The 19077-nt window shown below is 41.8% G+C and overlaps 1 protein-coding gene across 1 annotated transcript in view; it reads right to left on the bottom strand.

The window, feature by feature from the left end:
• Window positions 1–962: 962 nt before the first annotated feature.
• SLC49A4 (solute carrier family 49 member 4) overlaps window positions 963–19077 on the bottom strand; it is a 77707-nt gene continuing 59592 nt past the window's right edge. Inside the window, exon 9 of the mRNA XM_028110567.2 lies at window positions 963–12476. Coding sequence (XP_027966368.1) covers window positions 12361–12476 — 116 coding nt within the window. The 3' untranslated portion in view covers window positions 963–12360. The remainder of the gene's footprint in view (window positions 12477–19077) is intronic.

The following is a 19077-nucleotide window of genomic DNA, read 5'->3' as shown; positions in this document are numbered from 1 at the left end:
TCCAAGCCTGGGCTCTCCACCACTTAACCGTGGATGTGCTTGCTTTGGAACTGAAAAAGGAGAATCTTCCATGCCTTCGTGAACGGATCTGGACCTACCTCAACAGTTTTTGCTGCTTGTTCTATTGTTTCCAATTCCACAAAAGGAATTCCCTCTGAATCTCCAGCAGACTGATAGTTTGACATACTTATGTCTGCAACATTGTCACATTTCCCAAATACTCTTTCAATCCAGCTGCGATCAACCTTTCTGGGAATTAACACCTATGATGAATTAGAGGTAGTATTAAATATGTATGGATTTAATAAGTATTGCCTTACTCAGAGGGTCCACAAATTTTACCTCAAATATTTTTTTAAATTAAATGAAAATTAAAATGAAGACTTTGGGAGGGATACAAGAGGGAAGGAAAGGAGGAAGGCAAACAGCATTCCCCAGGCAGCCCGCCAAGATGCGCCTGCTGCTTTACGAACTTTATGTGCACTGCTCTGTTCCATTGTCACAAAATCCATGTCAGGTAAGTATAATTATCCCACTCCTTCATGTTAATTATACTTTTTTTTTTAAAGATTTTATTTATTTGTCAGAGAAAGAGAGAGAGAGAGAGCAAACAAGCAGGGAGAACGGCAGGCAGAGGGAGAAGCAGGCTGCCCGCTGAGCAAGGAGCCCAACGCGGGTCTCGATCCCAGGACCCCGGGATCATGACCTGAGCTGAAGACACACGTCTGACTGACTGAGCCTCCCGGGTGTCCCTAATTATACTTTTTTAATGGAGGAGAGCACAGGATCCCCAAAAGAGATGAAAGAATTCCCAGGGCTCAGGGCTTGTTAGAGGAGCAGGATTCTGCCCAGCCTATTCCGCTCCCAACCTCGTGTCTTCCCACGCTCAGGGAGCTTTGGCTGCACTTCTACTGCCATTTGGAGTTTGATTAAAAACAAAATGCGGACCACTTTATCACAAGTGCTTTCAATCCACATTTATTGCCAAACCACAGCACAGTAACTATAACATCAACATAACCGTGTCTCCCAGCAGAACAGGCGATCACCATTCTAATGTGCATTCTCCAAAGAAGCGGACGCTTATTATATGGAAGCTCCTGCACAGTGAGTAATGACTAGAACCCCCATTCTGAACTGGGAGTTCTAAACCATTAAACATTTAATTACCACTTTGGCAAAGCAATGCACATTACCATTTCCACAATGTAACAGCACAGAGATTTTAAATGCATCTTTATTTTTCAGAATCTTCAGTCTTCACAATGTGTAAAGTGAAGCAGAGTTTTTAAATAAAACGCTTTGCCAAAACATAGTTTCTTAAAAGACCCGATGAAAAGGAGGGAAAATTGCACATGAATACTATTTACCAGTGCTTACAGTTGACATTAACTTAGTTTTAAAAGAATAAAAATACTCAAGACTTCAACATTTCCTTACAAAAGTACACTTGGCCATAAAATGAAAGTCTATAAAACCCCAAATATTAAAAAAGTAAAATGCAAAAAAAAATTTTTTTTATCAAAATGTAATACAATCTTTACATGGTAAGAATTGTTTAAAAACGCACAGAACACTTCCTAAATTGTGAGAGTCAGAGGGGCATTTATCACACACACTCATGTTTGACAGTTGCATAGACCCACTGGGTCACACAGCTGGGCCAGCAGGTATGCACACAACCCCCCCAGCACCAAGGCTCTGTGGGGGCAGATTCTAAGCTCCCCCTGCACCTGTTCATATTTACACCATGTCTTGTGCCGGGAAGAGGAAGTTTGCCGGAGCACATGGGGTGTCATAAGAGGTGGGCCCCTGCTGTCAAAGAGTCTAGATCTTTCTGTTGCCTAGATCTTAGTGTTGCCATTTGAAAAATCAGGTCCCGGAGCTGGGTGGAATCTCAAGAGATCATCCGGTCTATGCTCAATCCTCTGGCCCAGCCCTGACCCATTCTCCTCCTTAGAGCCCCAGAAGCAGGAGTCCCCGGCTGCGGCCTGCTGGACCGCTATTTTGTTCTTGTAATCAGAACTTCTTGTGTTTAACTGTAGCAGTTTCAGCCAAAAACCTTTCCCAGGGTGGACCCGGATCCTGGCAGGAAAAGACTTTGTTTTTCCATAGACTGAATGAAAGGAGTCAGAGACTTCACTGCAGCCTGGGACTAACCGGAGAGAATGGGGTGGGGGGGTGGGGGGACACGAACAGGAATGCGACTCAAGGCCAAGAGGGAGCCTCAAGGCTGAAGGGTGACCTATAGGAACCCCAGGGAATGAGAATGGGGGAGACTGTTTGGCTTGCTAGTGACCCCCCCACCCCCGCCACCCCACTCCCCGGATGGGTGGTAGTGGCCATAGGACTGTTGAAGGTTCCTGCTCCAGGAGCAGCCCCTGCTCTGTTTCTGCAGCCACCCGACCTACCACCTGCTGCCCTGGCCGCGGCCTGCCTTCCGGCTCTGTGAGGTAGCACACGGCCACGCAAGCCAGAGAACTATAAGGTTAGACTAAATGCGTGGTGACTTAGGAGCAGAAGGTGAACAACGAAGTGTTTGGGCTTTGGGACAGCGATTTTGGCTGGACAGGCTTTCTGGCTTGCTTCTCGGACAGTGACTGAGAGGGTGGAGGTGGACGGAGAAGTCTGAATGGAGTAAGAGGCGGGAATTGTACTTGGATTGAAGTCCACCTGGACTACTCAAGATTTCTTTGCATCCAAGAACTGGCATGAAAAGCAACTATCCTGGCAGAGTGCATGAAACACAATAGGTTTCGAAGGCACGCCCTTCAATTACAGAACATTCCTTGGAGGATGGAAGGGAGGGGGGTTGTTAAAGTTACAGCCTTTGGAGTAAAACACAGTTCCTCTTGGGAGGCGATGGATGTCTCTCTTCCCACTGCTTTCTCAGAGCAGAACAGGAGATCCACCATGCCAGACAGGGCATCTGTGAGGTGGGGGGGGTTCCCAGATGGCGGGCGCCGCCTTCCAGCACTCCCGCGGGCTTGCATGACCGCCAACGCGAAGTGGGAACCGTGGGGACTCTCACCTCGCCACTACAATCCCTCATCACCTGGGGCCCTCTGCCTTGATCTGTTCTGCCGGCTCCCCTCTGCCACTGTTTCTTGAGCAGCCCCCTCTGGCCTCCATTCCTTGAAAGCAAGAAGTTCTCAGTGCAAATGGGGAGCGGCTCTGGCACGGGGATGGGGAAGTTGTAGAATCTCCAGCCCTCTTGAGCAGAGAAAGCAGTTGGCCAGACGTGCCACAGGCAGGATGTACTTGGAGGCAGGAGGCTGGGCCAGATGACTCAGTGAGAATAAGCCAGTTTCGGGGCTGTTTTCCAGAATCTGGCTTCTACTACAATTCTGCCTCCAAACCTCCTTCTCCAGTTTTGCTCAGCAGATATATTAACACATGCCTATAGGCCTGGCTTACGTCTCACTGACTCTTCTACAGTGGTGTCCTGGGCCTCCTTACATAGCCTTGTCTCCTCCTTGCTAGAAGCCTCTTCCCTCTGCCCAGTCCTGTGTCTGAAAGAGCACTAACAGGTGGGAAATCTTTGGAAGCTTGTTAGCTTTCCCTAAACCCTTTCTTCCCTTCTCAAGTCATCAAAACAGATTTCTCTGCCTTTCCCTTCAAAAGCTGTCCAGGAGTATGTTATACTCCATGAAGTTAGGGACATGCAGGGATTTGTCATGGCCCAAGAAAATAGGATTTAGAACCTATTCTTCCAAATAGAGTAAGATCCCATAGACAATTGTAGAAATAAGCGACAAAGCTTCTAGCAGCCTTTTGGGGGTGTTGCTAGCTTTGAACTACATGGTTTTTTATGAATGGACTCATCGGAAAATGAATGTGAGACCCAGGACACTGCCTTGTTTCTACATCCTCAGTGCCTAGCTCGGTGCTCAGCATGCCGCAGGAGCTGCAAACATACCGGCTGAATTACGAGATCCAGCCTCCTGCATCCTAGATATTTTTTCTTTTTTAAATATGATCTGCCTCTCCTGGCATTTAATATTGGTTATGATGAAATCCCTGCCTGACTTTATTTTAGAATGTTCCATTATGTTCAAATTGTATTATAAAGTACACAGAAGGAAAAAGATCATAGTCTGCTCTAAGATAAAAGAAGCAATTTTGTAAAAAAAAAAAAAAAATTAAAGTTTAAAAACACATGAAGTAAGTTCCAGGACCTAGCTAACAAAGAATTTACTGGTAGAGCAATATTGATAAAAGACTGGATGGGAAGGAAATCAGTAGCTGGTTCATTTGAATAACCTTTCTTCCAGTTAGGCGGAAGGATGATTTCCTAAGGAAGGCATCAGAAGGGTAGCATGGAGTCACCCTGCCTGGAGGTTGACACTAAGCTTGAGTGAAAAAGACAACAAATATGGAAGGGCTTCTCTATTCTGGGATAAAAGAGGGTGAGGTGTCAGGGCTAATATATCAATTGATGTTTTTTTCCCTGAAAAGAACAAGTGTAACTACTTTCCTTGAGACATGGAGCAAGGATTCTAGGGCACAAGCTGCAACGACAGTGGGATTATGGAGGAGAGGGATGGCTGCATCTGAGACATCCCTGTCACTTACTAAAACAATTTCTCAGCAATAACTTACGGATCAGGAAGAACAATACAAAGTAAATTAGTGCGTTCAGGAAATAACTAAGAAGAAAGAGGCCACCCCAACACACCCCCTCAATCTTAGCTAAATTCCACTGGGCAGGCCCCGTCCTGCCTATGACAGGTGAGGTGGGAGCAATCAGATCTCCTGACTTCTGCCAGGCACGTTCTCTGAGTCACAGACCGAAACAGAAGTAGCACATTATGTGCATAGGTCAAGGAAACGATGTTGTTTGGGACTTGAAGATGCAATCTAGCAAGAGGGAGGCAGAATTTTCCTAAAACTTAATTTTCAAAAGCCTCCAAAAGGACACATTTCTGGTGGAGAGGGAGATAAATTTGAAATTGGGGACATTTGTAGTAAATAAAATCATCTGCAGAACTAAAACCTACCCGCCCCCTCTTTTTTAGCATTCTTTGGGTTTCTGCAAAGTCTTCAGAGGCTGGGACTTCACTAGTGATGCATCAAGTGTGCTTGGTTGGGTTCACTCGCGGGTGGGGAGACCTGAAGGGCTCCCATAAAGACTCCAATCCCCAGACTAGCCCTTCTCCATCTGACAGGCTGAAATCCCAAATTCTATCATTAGAAATCCTTCCTTTTGGTGTTTAGTCTTTGTTCTTTGTTAAAATTCAAATTCCCCTTAGAAAGGAGACTCACAAGGCCTTATGAATATGTGTATCTTAGTGTGCATGCATTTGTTAAATTTGTCTTCAGAGGAAAACGGAGGTGTCAACAATCTTCCCAACTTCCTGAAGGACTAGTAAGCCAGCCGTGATGGTGAGGTTGGGATTCCTAATGCCAAAATTGACTCTATGCTCCCAGATAGATGCAGCTTCTGTCTATGATGAAAATTTCAATGGAATAAAATATCCTTTCCTTGAAATCAGTTGTGGTTGATGATGGTATGAGAAAGGTACTTAGGTGCCTGCTCTGTGTAATTAAGGATTTGGGAAACTGTCATTCTTTCTTTTAATTGTTAGTTCAGGAGAGTGTTATGGTTTTTAAAATGTGTCTAAAAGGTCCTGAAGGATAGAAACATCTTTGGTTTTTCTGATTCTCGTTCACAGGCACACACTGCACACATATCATTACTCTGTATCGAGAATGAATAGAAGGATGAGGGAAGGAATAAATGGGTATGTTGACAGCCTGAGTTTCTCGCACTGCCCGGCTCCTGTTAGCACATCACTACAGCTAACAGGGCCTTGTAGAAGTTCTGCATTTATCTGAGATGATAACGCAGAACTGGAAGTACTGGGGATAGGTAGTGCACTCTACCATCATCTTCTACTTTCGGTGACCTGTGACCACTAGGTGTAGAAAACTTTTCAGCCAAGAGGAACATCTACTCTCATCCTCTTAATTTAGTCATGCGGAAGCTGAAGTCCAAGAGGACGGGTGGTTTGCTAAAGGCCCCGAGGGTGCTCAGCAGCTGCCCTGGCGACAGAGACGGAGAGCCAGGCCTCCTGACTCCCAGCCTGGTCCCTTCTTTTGGTTCCTTTCTCCGTCAGCTGTTGTGCTCACATCAGAGCCTCAGTGAAGCCTTGTTTACTAATACCTGCACGCAGATCCGGCCTGGACAAGCTGAGTCTCTGCTCTCTCTGTGAGGTATCCGCACAGCTCTCCTGACAGAATGTGGCCATGTAGAGGATGACATAGTTGCAAAGCAACTTACAATCGATCCTTTGGTGCCATGACTCTAGATACATAAGTCCGAGGATGGGCTTTATCATCTGATCTGACAGTTTGATTTCTACAGGTGCAAACCTGTCCCTGACTCACAATGAATCAAACCAAGCCAAAGGATGGGTTCCTGGTTTGGCCTGATTTCAGTGTGCAAACTCAGTGCTCTGACCTGGCTTCTGGAACGCTCTCTCAACATCAGATGGTAGATCTCTCTCTTATTGTGTTTGATACATTTTGATGTGTTTGATGCATTTCATATACAAAGTCCTTTGGGGGAAATAAACAGCACCTATAGCTTATCTCCTACCACAGACAACGAAAAAGCCAATTCTTCTCATCTAGGTGTGCAGTGGAATAGTCCATGTATTCACAGGAGGAGGGCCACTGCACAAATGGAAACATGACGGTGCTGGGAAGCTCTGCAATTTTAGAGACTGCTTCTGTCATTCGTCATTTTTTCCTACTTAAATAAGAACAGACCTGAGTTTTTGAACTGGAAGAGACCTTAGGGAATGTCTTTGTTGGCTTCCTTATTTCAGAGATGTGATAAACGGGAAATGAAGTGACTTGCTCAAGGTCAAACAGCTGAAGACACTGGGCTTGGGACACCTGCCAGGCCCGGGGGCTCCTGAGTGTCTCTAGTTTAGTTCATGAGGAAACCGGCCAGCTTTCCTCTCTAATGCTGGTAACTCGGAAAATCTGACGCAACCGGAAAGGGGAAAGCTGGATGGGAAGGCGGGCGGGGAAGGAAGAGGTGACCAGAGCAAGCTACACTCTCATTCTACTACAATGCATCCGTTTTATGGGTAGTGTGAGAGTCAGGACAGCTAAGGAAAGGGACCAGGAAAATAGGAAGGATCACCAGAATCTTCATTAGCTATTGTTTAAGAAAAAAGTGGAATCACACAGTTTACTCTCTTGATTCTTTGCTTTCTACACGGTTGCCTGTCTCTGCTGGGACAAAGAGCCAAGGAAGCCCTGTCGAGAAAATCGATTTGGGTTTCGGGTGTGGGTCATTCACTTTCTTCTCTCGCAGTACGTGGGCCCTAGTTGACCACATAAAGACAGAAACTCAATTTCCAATAAGAAAAAACAGAATAGTGCATATTAGATTTCACTTTTAAACTTTAGGATATGATAGAGTTGGATGGTACACAACCAGGTTTGTGAACTGTCTCTACTAACTACTCCTACATTTGATACAGACTCATCTGGGAGAGAAATAAGGATCTCAGAAACTCCTGCTTCTACCCCCAAAAAGCTAATGCCAACACGGTCTAAGAAATAGTTCCCTAGATGACTTAATTTTAAATCCCGTCTAAGTTTCTATACATATGTATGTGAAAGCACAGAAGAATTTCTGAAAGGATTAATAAGGAAATACTTTGGAAAAGGGGAATGGATAGTCAGCACGTGTTTGTATGGAGGTAGACTTCACTCTATTTCTGTACTGGGTATTTTATAATGGATATACATTCATGCATTTTCTTGTTTAATTTTCAAAAATTTAAAAGAAATGAAGAAATTACTTAAAAAATTTATTTCTGGTTACCACATTGATCACTTATGGAAAGAATGCTGGTCTAGGACTCAGGTTACCTGCTACAACTTGGCTGGGGCATTGAACCTCAAAGGTTCTCTGTTAATTTGTAAAATGAGGTAGTTGGATTAGATCATCTCTTTGATTCAGTGGGAAGAAAATCAATCTGAATTAGAAAAAGCCTAAATTAAGTTGTATGAAGTAGAAGTATCATTTTTAACATTTAGGTAAATGAAGTGTCTCCAAGTCATTCTTGCCATTCTGGTCAAGACTGTGGAAGCCTCCCTTACAGACGAGAAGAGCCCAGAGCGAGCCCTGAGAGCGCTGTGATGTGTGCTTTAGAGCTAAAATGGTCTGATGCATTTCTAACATTTTATCAAGTTGCTGAAATGAATTGCATGCTTTCATTTTTTGGTTGTTTAAAAAAAAAGTGTAATTCTCCCTTGTTGAATGAGCAGAACAGCCAGCGGGGAGTAACCTTTGCTCTCACTTTTTGAGTGTGGGTTGAGATGGAAAGCTATCATTTGAGGCCTTCCAGATTTCCAAGGCACAACAGAAAGACTACATAAGGCTACCGAATCAGTCCATATTCTAAAATGCAACAGGTAATAACTAGAGAAGCTTGTCAGAGACCTCTGTCATTCCCATTTCAGGGAATATTCTAACTTATCAGACTTGCTGTGGGAAGAACTGTTAAATCTCTCTGGATTTACTCATGCTAGCGTCCTGCTCAGGAGAGGGAAGCCCAGGCGTGTGGCCTTAGTCATAGTTAAGAATGAGACTGGGCTTTCGCCCCGGAGCTCAGGGACGGGTTCAGGACGAAGCCTGTGCCAGGAAGTCAGTTCAAGGAAAGAGAGACCTAGGAGAGTCTCAGACACCTGAGAGGACATGTGTGCTTAGGGTAGCCAAGGTGTCCAACTTACTGAGCACACAACTACCTCCATTGAGTACAAAGTACCCAATGGATGCTGTTAAAAGAGCAGCCCAAAATCTGTCAACTTTTGTTCTTCTAGGATGGCCCAACACTACATGCCCCCGGAACATTGCTTATATTTTCCTAACAGAGTAGCGAATTGTTTGATAGTATGGAAATAAGCTTTAATTTGTCCCTTTCTGTACAATTCTAAATTAAAGGGGAATTCTATTTTTCCTAGATCCACAAAATAGGTGTCATCAAATTTCCTCATGGTTTTCTTTTGCACTTGCTATATAAAATGGTATAATCACAGTAATTCAGTGTGGAATTAATGTGATTTTTCACATTAATTTATAGCACATTTACTATGCATTTGTATTTGATCTTGAGTTTAAAATGTAGCTTCTACTTACGCAACCAGCAAGATGAATGCTTAGATTTTAGTAAAAATAATAGTAAAAAAATCCTAATTTGAAGTAGATGGGAATTTAATCTCAATTTAAAATCTCTTAGCTGAATCCCTCATTAGAAGGGCTTCATAAAAACAAGCTGTAAACAGTCTCAATAATTAAGCATAAATATATGATCTATGATAAAGCTTGGCCCGAAGCCATATATGCTTAAATATACAAAATCCTACTTGAACTTGATTCCCTCTTGTTATTTTATCAGCTCCATCCTCCAGTGAAATGCATTTGTGTGTGTAATTATCTTGTGCCTATACCTCGACCACGGGCCATATTAAAAAATGTTTCTTCCCATAAACTGTGAAGTATTCATTGAAAAGCCACAGGGAACTTACACTACAACATGTCCTTACCAATTAATGCTGTTGACTTGGTTTATGAGGATTGAATTATTCATCAGAATCGTTTTATATCACGTCCCTGCAAGTGAAGACTCAAGAGATGTTAGAGCACCAAGAGGATGAAGAAAACAGAATGATCTTACTTAAAAACCAGTCACCTCAATTGGATCCCTGTACCTTCCATACACAGTAATGATGATTTGCTCTGAAGCCCCACTGTGTGTGAACATGGAGGAACACTCACGAACCCCATGAAATGTTCAAATTAAGCCCTGGTTTTGTGAGGTAGGGAAAAACCCTGCTTTGAGAGTCACAAGGTGTGGGTTTCAGTTGGTTCTACTTTTGTCACTAACTAGTAGGACTGTGACCTTCAGCAAGTCCCTTAACCTCTGTGGGGTTGTTTCTATAAATTCTAAAATGAGGGGCTTGGCTTGGCAGAGGGTTCAGACTTCTTTCGTTATAAAATTTCAATGGGACTCCGTAGTGTTTTAGAAAGTACAAAGACAACAGCTGGTCTATTTTGATGCATGCTAGAAATAACAACAAGTAAAAAATGCATATGACTTGAAATGTTCAGGGAAATGAATAATGTGTAGTCCTCTCTCCCCTTTGGTTCTATCAGGTTTGGTATATGAAATTTTGATCACTTAAAACAGTTGCAGTTTGTGATTAGAACAAGCATCTGCCAGAGGGGTAAGCAGAGAGAATAAACGAGACAGAAGGACTCATCCCATTTCATGTGTGCTAAAAACAATGGTTGGTGTCTGGTACAATGTAGGAATTTTTCATCACTACCCACATGGGATGTCATTAAACTAGTCATTTAGGTAATATTTTTAAAGTGTTTTTCTTTACTTTGTCTTAAAAGTAGAATTAACTATAATTAAAATGTTCTATATCATGTCTTATAGCAAAATTTCATATACAGTGTCCTCAACCACAATAGTTGATTAAAACCGAATACTTCTAATTCTTCCCTCTCCTTTCTGTCTTCTATCCAAAAAGGAAGGGGTGGGGGTTATTTTAGCACCAGCTCATGGACTGCTAATATCCATAGTGGCTGGCTTTCAAACATCTTCAAGAATCCTGCTTTCCTTTTATTGAAGAGTGACAGAGTTAACTGGAACTACTTAGCTTTCTTCTCTTTAGCAAGTTCCTTAGTTCTTTCAGTCCTTGATGCTAAGTTAGCAGGATGGTTATAAAGGGGCTGATTTAAAGGTGATGGAAGGCAGAGGCTGAATTTCTTACTTTTTAAGGAGCACAATTTAGGATCCCAGAAGAAGGCTCAGATCCCCGCTGAGACCGGGGTGAGTTCCCGCACAGCTTTGGCCTTACAAAGGGGGAGAAGGGGGAACATCTGGGACTGTGTGTGAGGGTGTGTGCACACGTGGTAAGATAAGCGGAGGGCTAACTAGCTCTCTTTAACCATATTCTACCACCAAGGCTAAGAGAGGAGCTGGCTTGCACTCTGTCCAGAGAAAGACAAATAAAATATGTATTTAGCTGACAATGAAGATATAATTTCAAGGGAGGAAAAAAAAAGAGAGGGGGCTGAAGGAAGCTGAGAATAATGAAGGCAAAGAAAGTATCGTTCTTGTCTTCCTGGGAAAATGTTTGGTTTTCCTGGGTAAGGGTAATGATGTAAATGTGAACAGCGGTAATATCATAATCCCATTGGAGCATATTTTATGTCACAGTGAAATATATGTCTGAGAGCTGTCCGATGAGTAACTGTCATTTTTAAAAAAGCTATCATCCATACAAAGAATACAGGTACTGGCAAAAGATCACCTTCTCAAATGTACGGACTCCATACAGAATTGAGTATTTTACAACCTGATTTGAAATACAAGAATGTAATCCAGAAATCACTCAACAGATTTGGAAGTTTCAACGTTAGAAATTGTTATTTTCAAACAAGGGTCATTTAATAAACTGCAACCCTAGCAAATAATAGCTGGTGCTGGACTTTACATCCCATGCCACCATATAGGCTGAAGACACAGAATGTTCTATGTGATTTGTCATTTCACTTTTAACAAAGTGCTAAATCAGAACGGAATTACATTTTTCATACAATATTTAATGCGACTATACCGAACATTTAGTCACCTTTAATATAATTATTTAAGAGCCTAGTAGATGAAATTGTATTTCACAGAAACAAGGATAAGTTGAGATCGAGACACAAAGAATGTGCTCTGAAGTCAGTGGGAAGCACTTGTTCACCATAATAAAGATGGCCAAAGCTTTCTGACCTAATTAAAAATAAGGAGTCATATAAGAAATGGCTTTATTAGAAAAAACGTAGTGTACACGTGGCTAATTTTGATCATCGACAGACCTCTTGGCTATTTTATAATTAAAATCTGATAGAGGGTTTAAACTTCTTTAGAAGTTAGTGGCCTTTCTTCCTACTCTGATATGTGACTTAGGTAAGGTATGTGACAGATACCCTTTATTTCTTTCCATAATTACAATTGATCAATCAGTAGTTTAGCACTGGCACAAAACATAGAGGGCATTATTTAGGTAGTGCTTTACGTGTAAGATATCCACACTTCCGACCCCGGAACCAGGCACAGGTGTGCCATTGTATAGTCTTTCAATCCCCTAGTATCCCTAAGTCCCACATTATTATTACCTAGTAGTCATGAAATGAATGTGATCATCTGTAACCTAACAAAACCTCTGATTGAAGTTTCTTCTTTTGTTTTTCCCGTTAGGTGTGCAACTCCAAGCAAATGTGCAGTATGCAGTATGATCTCCAGTCCCTTTTTAAACTCCTTCACGTTTGTGCCATTATACCGAGACAACCACATCAAGATACAGTCTGTCATACGATTCCCTGAAGCACAGAATGAGGAGGAGACTGAGCAAACATGACCCGGGAAGGCACCAGTTGAACCAAGACAACTCTGCAAGACAAAAACGTGCAGTTGTAAGCATTCATATGTCACCAGCAGAATACCGTAACCTGTATGCCATGAGCTATGTGCTCTACAGTCAAAAGCATGTGTAACAATAAATGCATTGTGGGAGGCCTGAAAACCAGTTTTCAAGAAACAGTGGCGATCTGGAGTCTAGGTGTTAACATGCAATGTATTATACTGCTTTCATGTGCAATATTTTTAATCAGTATTATTAATAACTTTTCATCAACTTAACCCACTTTGACTTTGGTGGCAAAAAAAAAAAATCTATTCCTCCAAAGGGGGAAAAAAAATCAATCACCTTTAAACATTTGTTCGCTATTTTTAAATGCCCTCTATCACTAACACTCTTGTCTCTGTTTAGAAATATCTGACAGTTTAGGGGTGCCTGGGTGGCTCAGGTGGTTAAGCGTCTGCCTTCGGCTCAGGTCATGATCCCAGGATCGTGGGATCGAGTCCCGCATCGGGCTCCTTGCTCAGCGGGGAGCCTGCTTCTCCCTCTGCCTGCCACTCCCCCTGCTTGTGCGCTCTCTCTCTCTGGCAAATAAATAAATAAAATCTTAAAAAAAAAAAAAGAAATATCTGACAGTTTAGAAAGACAAGTAAGAAAATCACCTGAATCTGGAGATAACACTTTTAGATTTTCTTGGAGAGAAATATCTAGTTCTCAGCAAGTAGTAATCATTGTAAAACAGGTTAGAAAATACATGAAAAAAAAAAAACAAAGTGAAATATAACAAATTAATCCTAATTCTACCGTCAGAGAAACTACTGTGAATATTTTGGTTTCTTTCTTTCTAGTTGTCTTTTTTTTTCTACTAGCATAAACGGTATGTACGATGTCAATTACCCAAAAACCTAGAGGAATCATCTAAACAGGCAATTCTCTTGTTACTTGGTTTAATGGTATCAAGAACATGCTTATTCAAAAATGATGGCTCATGAACTCGCGGCTTGCCCACAGGCCAATCCCAGCCTCATGCTACCAAGACATCCCAGCTTACTGTGGCTGCCTGACACAGCCTCCTCCAGCTCCAGTGGTCCTTGAGCTGTGCCTCTGTTCTGCCTCCTTCTACCCAGCCCTCCTTGCCAGGTCATCCTGAGGCTCTGGGTGCACAAGTGAGCAGCCTCTTGGCATGAAGAGGTTGTGTTCCCTAGTTTAATATCCATTTAGCAATTTCAATTAAACAAACAAACAAAACAACAGGGGCGCCTGGCTGGCTCAGGCGGTTAAGCGTCTGCCTTCGGCTCAGGTCATGATCTCAGGGTCCTGGGATCCAGCCCCGTGGCGGGCTTCCCGCTCAGTGGGGAGTCTGCTTCTCCCTCTGCCCACCACCCCCACTCCGGCCCCATTTGTGCTCTCTCTCAAATGAACAAATAAAGTCTTAAACACAAAAACAAATGAGGGGGAAAAGCTCCCTGGTACATTTTCTTTCTTTTGGACACTGCTATAGGTTTATATTTTCCTTTTGTATTTCTAGAGAATACTAATACTGTCTTAATCTTCAAAAATCATCCTAAACATTCCTACACTGCTGCTTTAGTTCAATCCATAATTCATATGGCTAAAAGAGCAGTTTATGCTTAGAAATGGAAATCAGAAAACCAAGTGGTAAGAAAAGGTGCTGAAATACCTTTTTTCTGTAATATGCTTATAAAAGCAGCCTCCTTACATCTCAATTTTTACATTTTAAAAGTCAGACATGCTATTCTATAGCATATAACAAAGACATATATTTCAGTGGTATTTCTATGCAAAGCTGTTTTCTGTGCTTGGATTGACTATAATCTAAACACCCAGGAAGGCTGTGACCCCTGGAATCTTGTCTTCATTCCAATAATCCCTGAAAAGACACACCAGAATTGTCAGCTTTTATATTAACCATACAGCTTCTGGATTTCAGATGATAATTTTAACAGGCAAAAAGAAGCAGTAAAAAAAATGAGAGAAAAAGTAGTAAAATAGAATAGCATACTGTTTGTATTAAAAGTGAGTATTTTGACTTTAAGGTCAAATTTTAAGCAATAGCTAAAAAAAAAAAAGTATGTTTTGACAAAGTGCTCCACAACAAGGACACTTTCTAAATCTTATGGAGATTGTATTTTATGGGGGGCTAGAGTAACACACATGTAGCAACACCCAACTTGTCCTTGCTCCCCTGAAACCTAGAAATTTATCAAACATTGCCAAAGCAGACCTTTTATTTCATCAGAGTTGTAAAATTATTCCTTCTCCCTGGGTTCAGATGAAATCTATAAAAATGCCTCATAATTGTTCTTTAGTGTTATGGTTTATAGCCTGATTTTTACTATTGTGCTCACCTTTGAGAAGTCAAATCCACCTTTTAGTTAGGTTCACTTGGCTCAACCAACTACAAGTGTTCTTTGAAATTATTGGCCTTTTCAGAAGGCAAAGATATGCATCTCTACATTTTCTCACTGCAAACCATTCACATCATCCACAGCTTAGGTGCTCTAATAAGCAGGAAACGGCTTGCTTAAATGTTTAATATGACTTTGCAGTAGCAAGGTCACCTACTGTCCTTTCTGAGCCTGGTGTCATATGACATAATTGAACCAACAGGGTCCTGATTCATTGACACTTTCTTATTCTTAACCATTATACCTTTTTTTAAAAAAAATATTTTATTTATTTGAGAGAGAGAGAGAGCACGAACAGTGGGGAGGAGCAGAGGGAGAGGGAGAAGCAGGCTCCCTGCTGAGCAGTGGGTCCAACTCAGGGCTTGATCCCAGGACCCCAAGATTATGACCTGAGCGGAAAGCATAGGCTTAACCGACTGAGCCACCCAGGTGCCCCAACCATTATACCTTTTTAAAGTGAGCACAGTTTTCTAATATTCCTTTTTTTTTTTTTTTTGCCTTTCACTAGAGAAAATACAAATCCATACCTTAAATCTGCCTCTTTCTATATTTCTGCTGGTTCTCTGTCATTTATTATATATACTACATCTGGAGTAGTCTTTGCTAATTTTACAGTTTGGACAGGTACCTATGTTTTACTTGGTGAAGTGGACTCTGCACCAAATGGTGATGTTCTTTTGGGACTGAACTAATCAGGATTTCGCTCATCCTCTTACCTTTTTCTTCCAGAAGCACTATTACACTTTTCACATCTTTCCCTTTAATGATGCCATGCTTTCAGCTCTTACCACCTTGAAGTACTTGTCTGGTCCCAGATGCTACCCTCCAGAACGAACCTCCTACCTTCTTTGGGGATTTAAGCAGAATTATGATGATTTAACAAAACTGTCGCCATTTTCATTCAAGAGGAGCCACGTGACCTCATGATTTCATGGTGTAATGCCCTGCTCCCTTCACTCCCATTAACTACCCAATAGATCTGACTGTAACATGTGTAATTACTCCCTACATATAAAATTACTCCTTACTAGTCTACATCTGGTGAACCTGTTCGGGTAACCAACAGTCAATGCCTCACTCTTCAGCCAGGCCCCTGAATCTTCTGAGCCACAGTGCAACCTCAAATTCATGGTCAGCTACTTCAAAATGAAAGGCCTGAGGTAAAAACCTTTAGTGCATTTAGCCAAAACCTGCTGCAAAGCTTCTAGAACAAAAAAATAGCAAACAATACAAACTTCAGAACAAGTTACAAACAAAAAACAGAACATTAGAATATATTTCAGAGCATATAAAGAACATTAACAGCACCTTCACATTGATTTTGTATGTGAAGTTATCAGGATAAAGTATCATTGTACTGTCTGCAATAACTCAGAGATTCTCCAGGCAAACATTATTGGAAGCAACTCAGTTTTACAAATATGCCTGTATTAGGGAGCAAGTAACAGTGTGTGTGTGTGTGTGTGTGTGTGTGTGTGTGTGTGTGTGTGTGTGTGTGTTACGTGCCTGTATTAGGGAGCAAGTAACAGTGTGTGTGTGTGTGTGTGTGTGTGTGTGTGTGTGTGTGTATGTGTGTTTTACGTGCCTGTATTAGGGAGCAAGTAACAGTGTGTGTGTGTGTGTGTGTGTGTGTTTTACGTGACCTTGAAAAACCCTAAGAAAAACTCTAAGAAACTTCTGACACTTTCCAAGTACCCCAAAGAGAGAGAGAACAGGATGTGGGAGACCCTGTGACCCTGGGCTCCAAAGAAGCCACTGACACCTGGCATCGAAGTTTGTGTGATGCCCACCATCCATGATGGTAACAGCCATAATCTGCAAGCAAACCACCAGCAGAGGCTTTCTTTCTAGGCAAGCCATTCTAATGGGGTCATTTTGGGGTTAGTCTGTACAGCCCTGAAAAATTATCTCTGACACAGTCACATTGTGGGGAAATAAACTCTAGTCAGGAAATTTAGTACTTCTTCGAGGAGTGACCCTACGAAACCACAGATCTTTGTGATGATTAAAAACCAGGCCTTCCAATCATGTAGCTGACAGAACTGATCCTGATACCTAACTTCTGGGTGAGTTTTTCAAGTTTTAACATGGCAGAATTATGGCGTTTGAAAGCTGGCTGTAATGGAAGGGAATTCCTTCATCCCAAGAAATGTTTAGGGTACTAGGCTGTGGAACTCAAAGTTATTTTTAGGAAATAACTTCGCAAAATTTTCAGATTTGTCGCGTATGTATCCTCGAACCTCAGTTACAAGGTGTGTGGGCTTCTGTGGGAGGATTTTTGGGGCAAGATCGGCTAATCCTACGTGAAAGAGACTCAACAAGGTTGTCATCCATCGTTCTAGTGACCTTGGCCTTAGAGAGATGTGGGCATATCTGTGTCCATTTATTTCACACACTCACACATAAACAGGTAAAAGCATTCCTTTAAAATGGAAGCCTAGATATTTAAATTTCTACTAGCAAGCAGCGAATTATCTGGAAGGAAATAAGACAAACATCTGGTGGGTGCCAGTGACTGACCTGGCCTAGGCTCTTTCACACATACCTTCTAATTAACTCTCTCCAATGTCAAAATGTACTGAGATTTTTTTTTTCCTGAAAGTCATCTTGCTGGATTAATATTAACTATTAAAATCTCATTTTCCACTATAATCATGGAGATGAGGCATAAGCCTTTAACATCGACAGAGATATGTATACAAACATGTGATCAGAAACCAACCAAGGGATGCCTGGATGGCTCAGAAGGTTAAGCATCTGCCTTCAGCTCAGGTCATGGTCCCAGGGTCCTGGGATCAAGCCCCGCATCAGGCTCTCTGCTCAGTGGGAAGCCTGCTTCTCCCTCTCCCACTCTCCCTGCTTGTGTTCCCTCCCTCGCTGTGTCTCTCTGTCAAATAAATAAATAAAATCTTAAAAAAAAAAAAAAGAAACCAACCAAAAAGAAGGAAGCTTTTTTCCCCCAGCTAGATAGATCCTTGATTATATCAGTGAGATAGGAATTAGCAGAAATACTGCTAAGTGTTTGTTCTGCTACCTATGCCAGAGAAACAAAAATATCTGCTTGTATCTGGTCACTAGGAATCTGCAAAATGGGGGTGGTGGTGGTGAGCACCTACTGACGCTCACTCGCATCAGACTCATCTCTGCTGAACAGATTGAAAGCTGAGTGTGGACTTGCGGGGGGACACAGACACTCTACTGGCCAAGCAAAATGGTCAGGAGTACACTGGGCTCTTCCATACGCACACAGTGGAGGGGTATTCTCTGCCTTAAACAGATTAATAAATATATGCTATACTTTAGAGACCACATGCAAGAGGTTTATCAGGGAATAACATTATCTGGCATCTACTGTTTTTATATACTGGGAGGACAAAACTCTATTTCCAGCAGACAGAAAAAACCACACTCTAGCCAGGCTGCAGAGACCACTTAGCAAAGCTGTGCCCATGAGCTGGAAAACTGTTTCTATCACCTGAAGGGGCAACACAGCCATCCCTCAAACTTTACCACACAAGAGAGAGGCATCGAGCCTCTTAATTTCAACTGGGATATACTGAAGTGGATGAAAGCTGATGTGTAGTAATTAGTAATTGTTTATTTTATTTAGAATTGTTTGTTCTGTTTTAGAAAACACATTGGAAGCAAAGACCTTATTCCAACACCTCCTGATGGCATGTTCCCTGATGGAAACACGTTTCCAGGGGGACTGTAAACAGTGGGCTGACTTCATTAATCACTCTCCTCCATATGAGAAACTCAACTTAGATCAAGTTAAGGAAAGGTAAAACCTACTTTACCTGCATTCCTGATTGATGGAAATAATCTGTTGTTAATTATATAGATATATATTAAGTTAATATATCATTCAGATGCTTTTTGCTGTTAGGTGAAAATGCTATACCAAAAGTTGTCCAAAACCCAGGCCAGACTGTTTCATCAGCTTTGAAAAGTCAAAAATTTATTTTCCAGTCAAGCTGGTTATCATGGCTATTATTTCAATTATAAGCCTGTTGGAAAGTTTCCTATAAACAATTAAGACTCCTGGATTGCCACATTTTAGAGCATTTCTGACATTTGAATCTTACAAATTAGATTCTTCCATGTACAAATTATCCAAATTTACTGGTATTTGATGAGTAGTTAAGAGAATAGCAATGAGGGAAAAGGGTTAATAATAGATTAAGATGAAGAAATAAAATAG

The sequence above is a fragment of the Eumetopias jubatus genome, unplaced genomic scaffold, assembly GCF_037043125.1.
Source record: "Eumetopias jubatus isolate StellerSeaLion01/CBP00866 unplaced genomic scaffold, mEumJub1_p1.0 scaffold_1, whole genome shotgun sequence".
Lineage (NCBI taxonomy): Eukaryota > Metazoa > Chordata > Mammalia > Carnivora > Otariidae > Eumetopias > Eumetopias jubatus.
The sequence above is the reverse complement of the archived record's forward strand: the minus strand, read 5'-3'. Positions and strand labels throughout refer to the sequence as shown.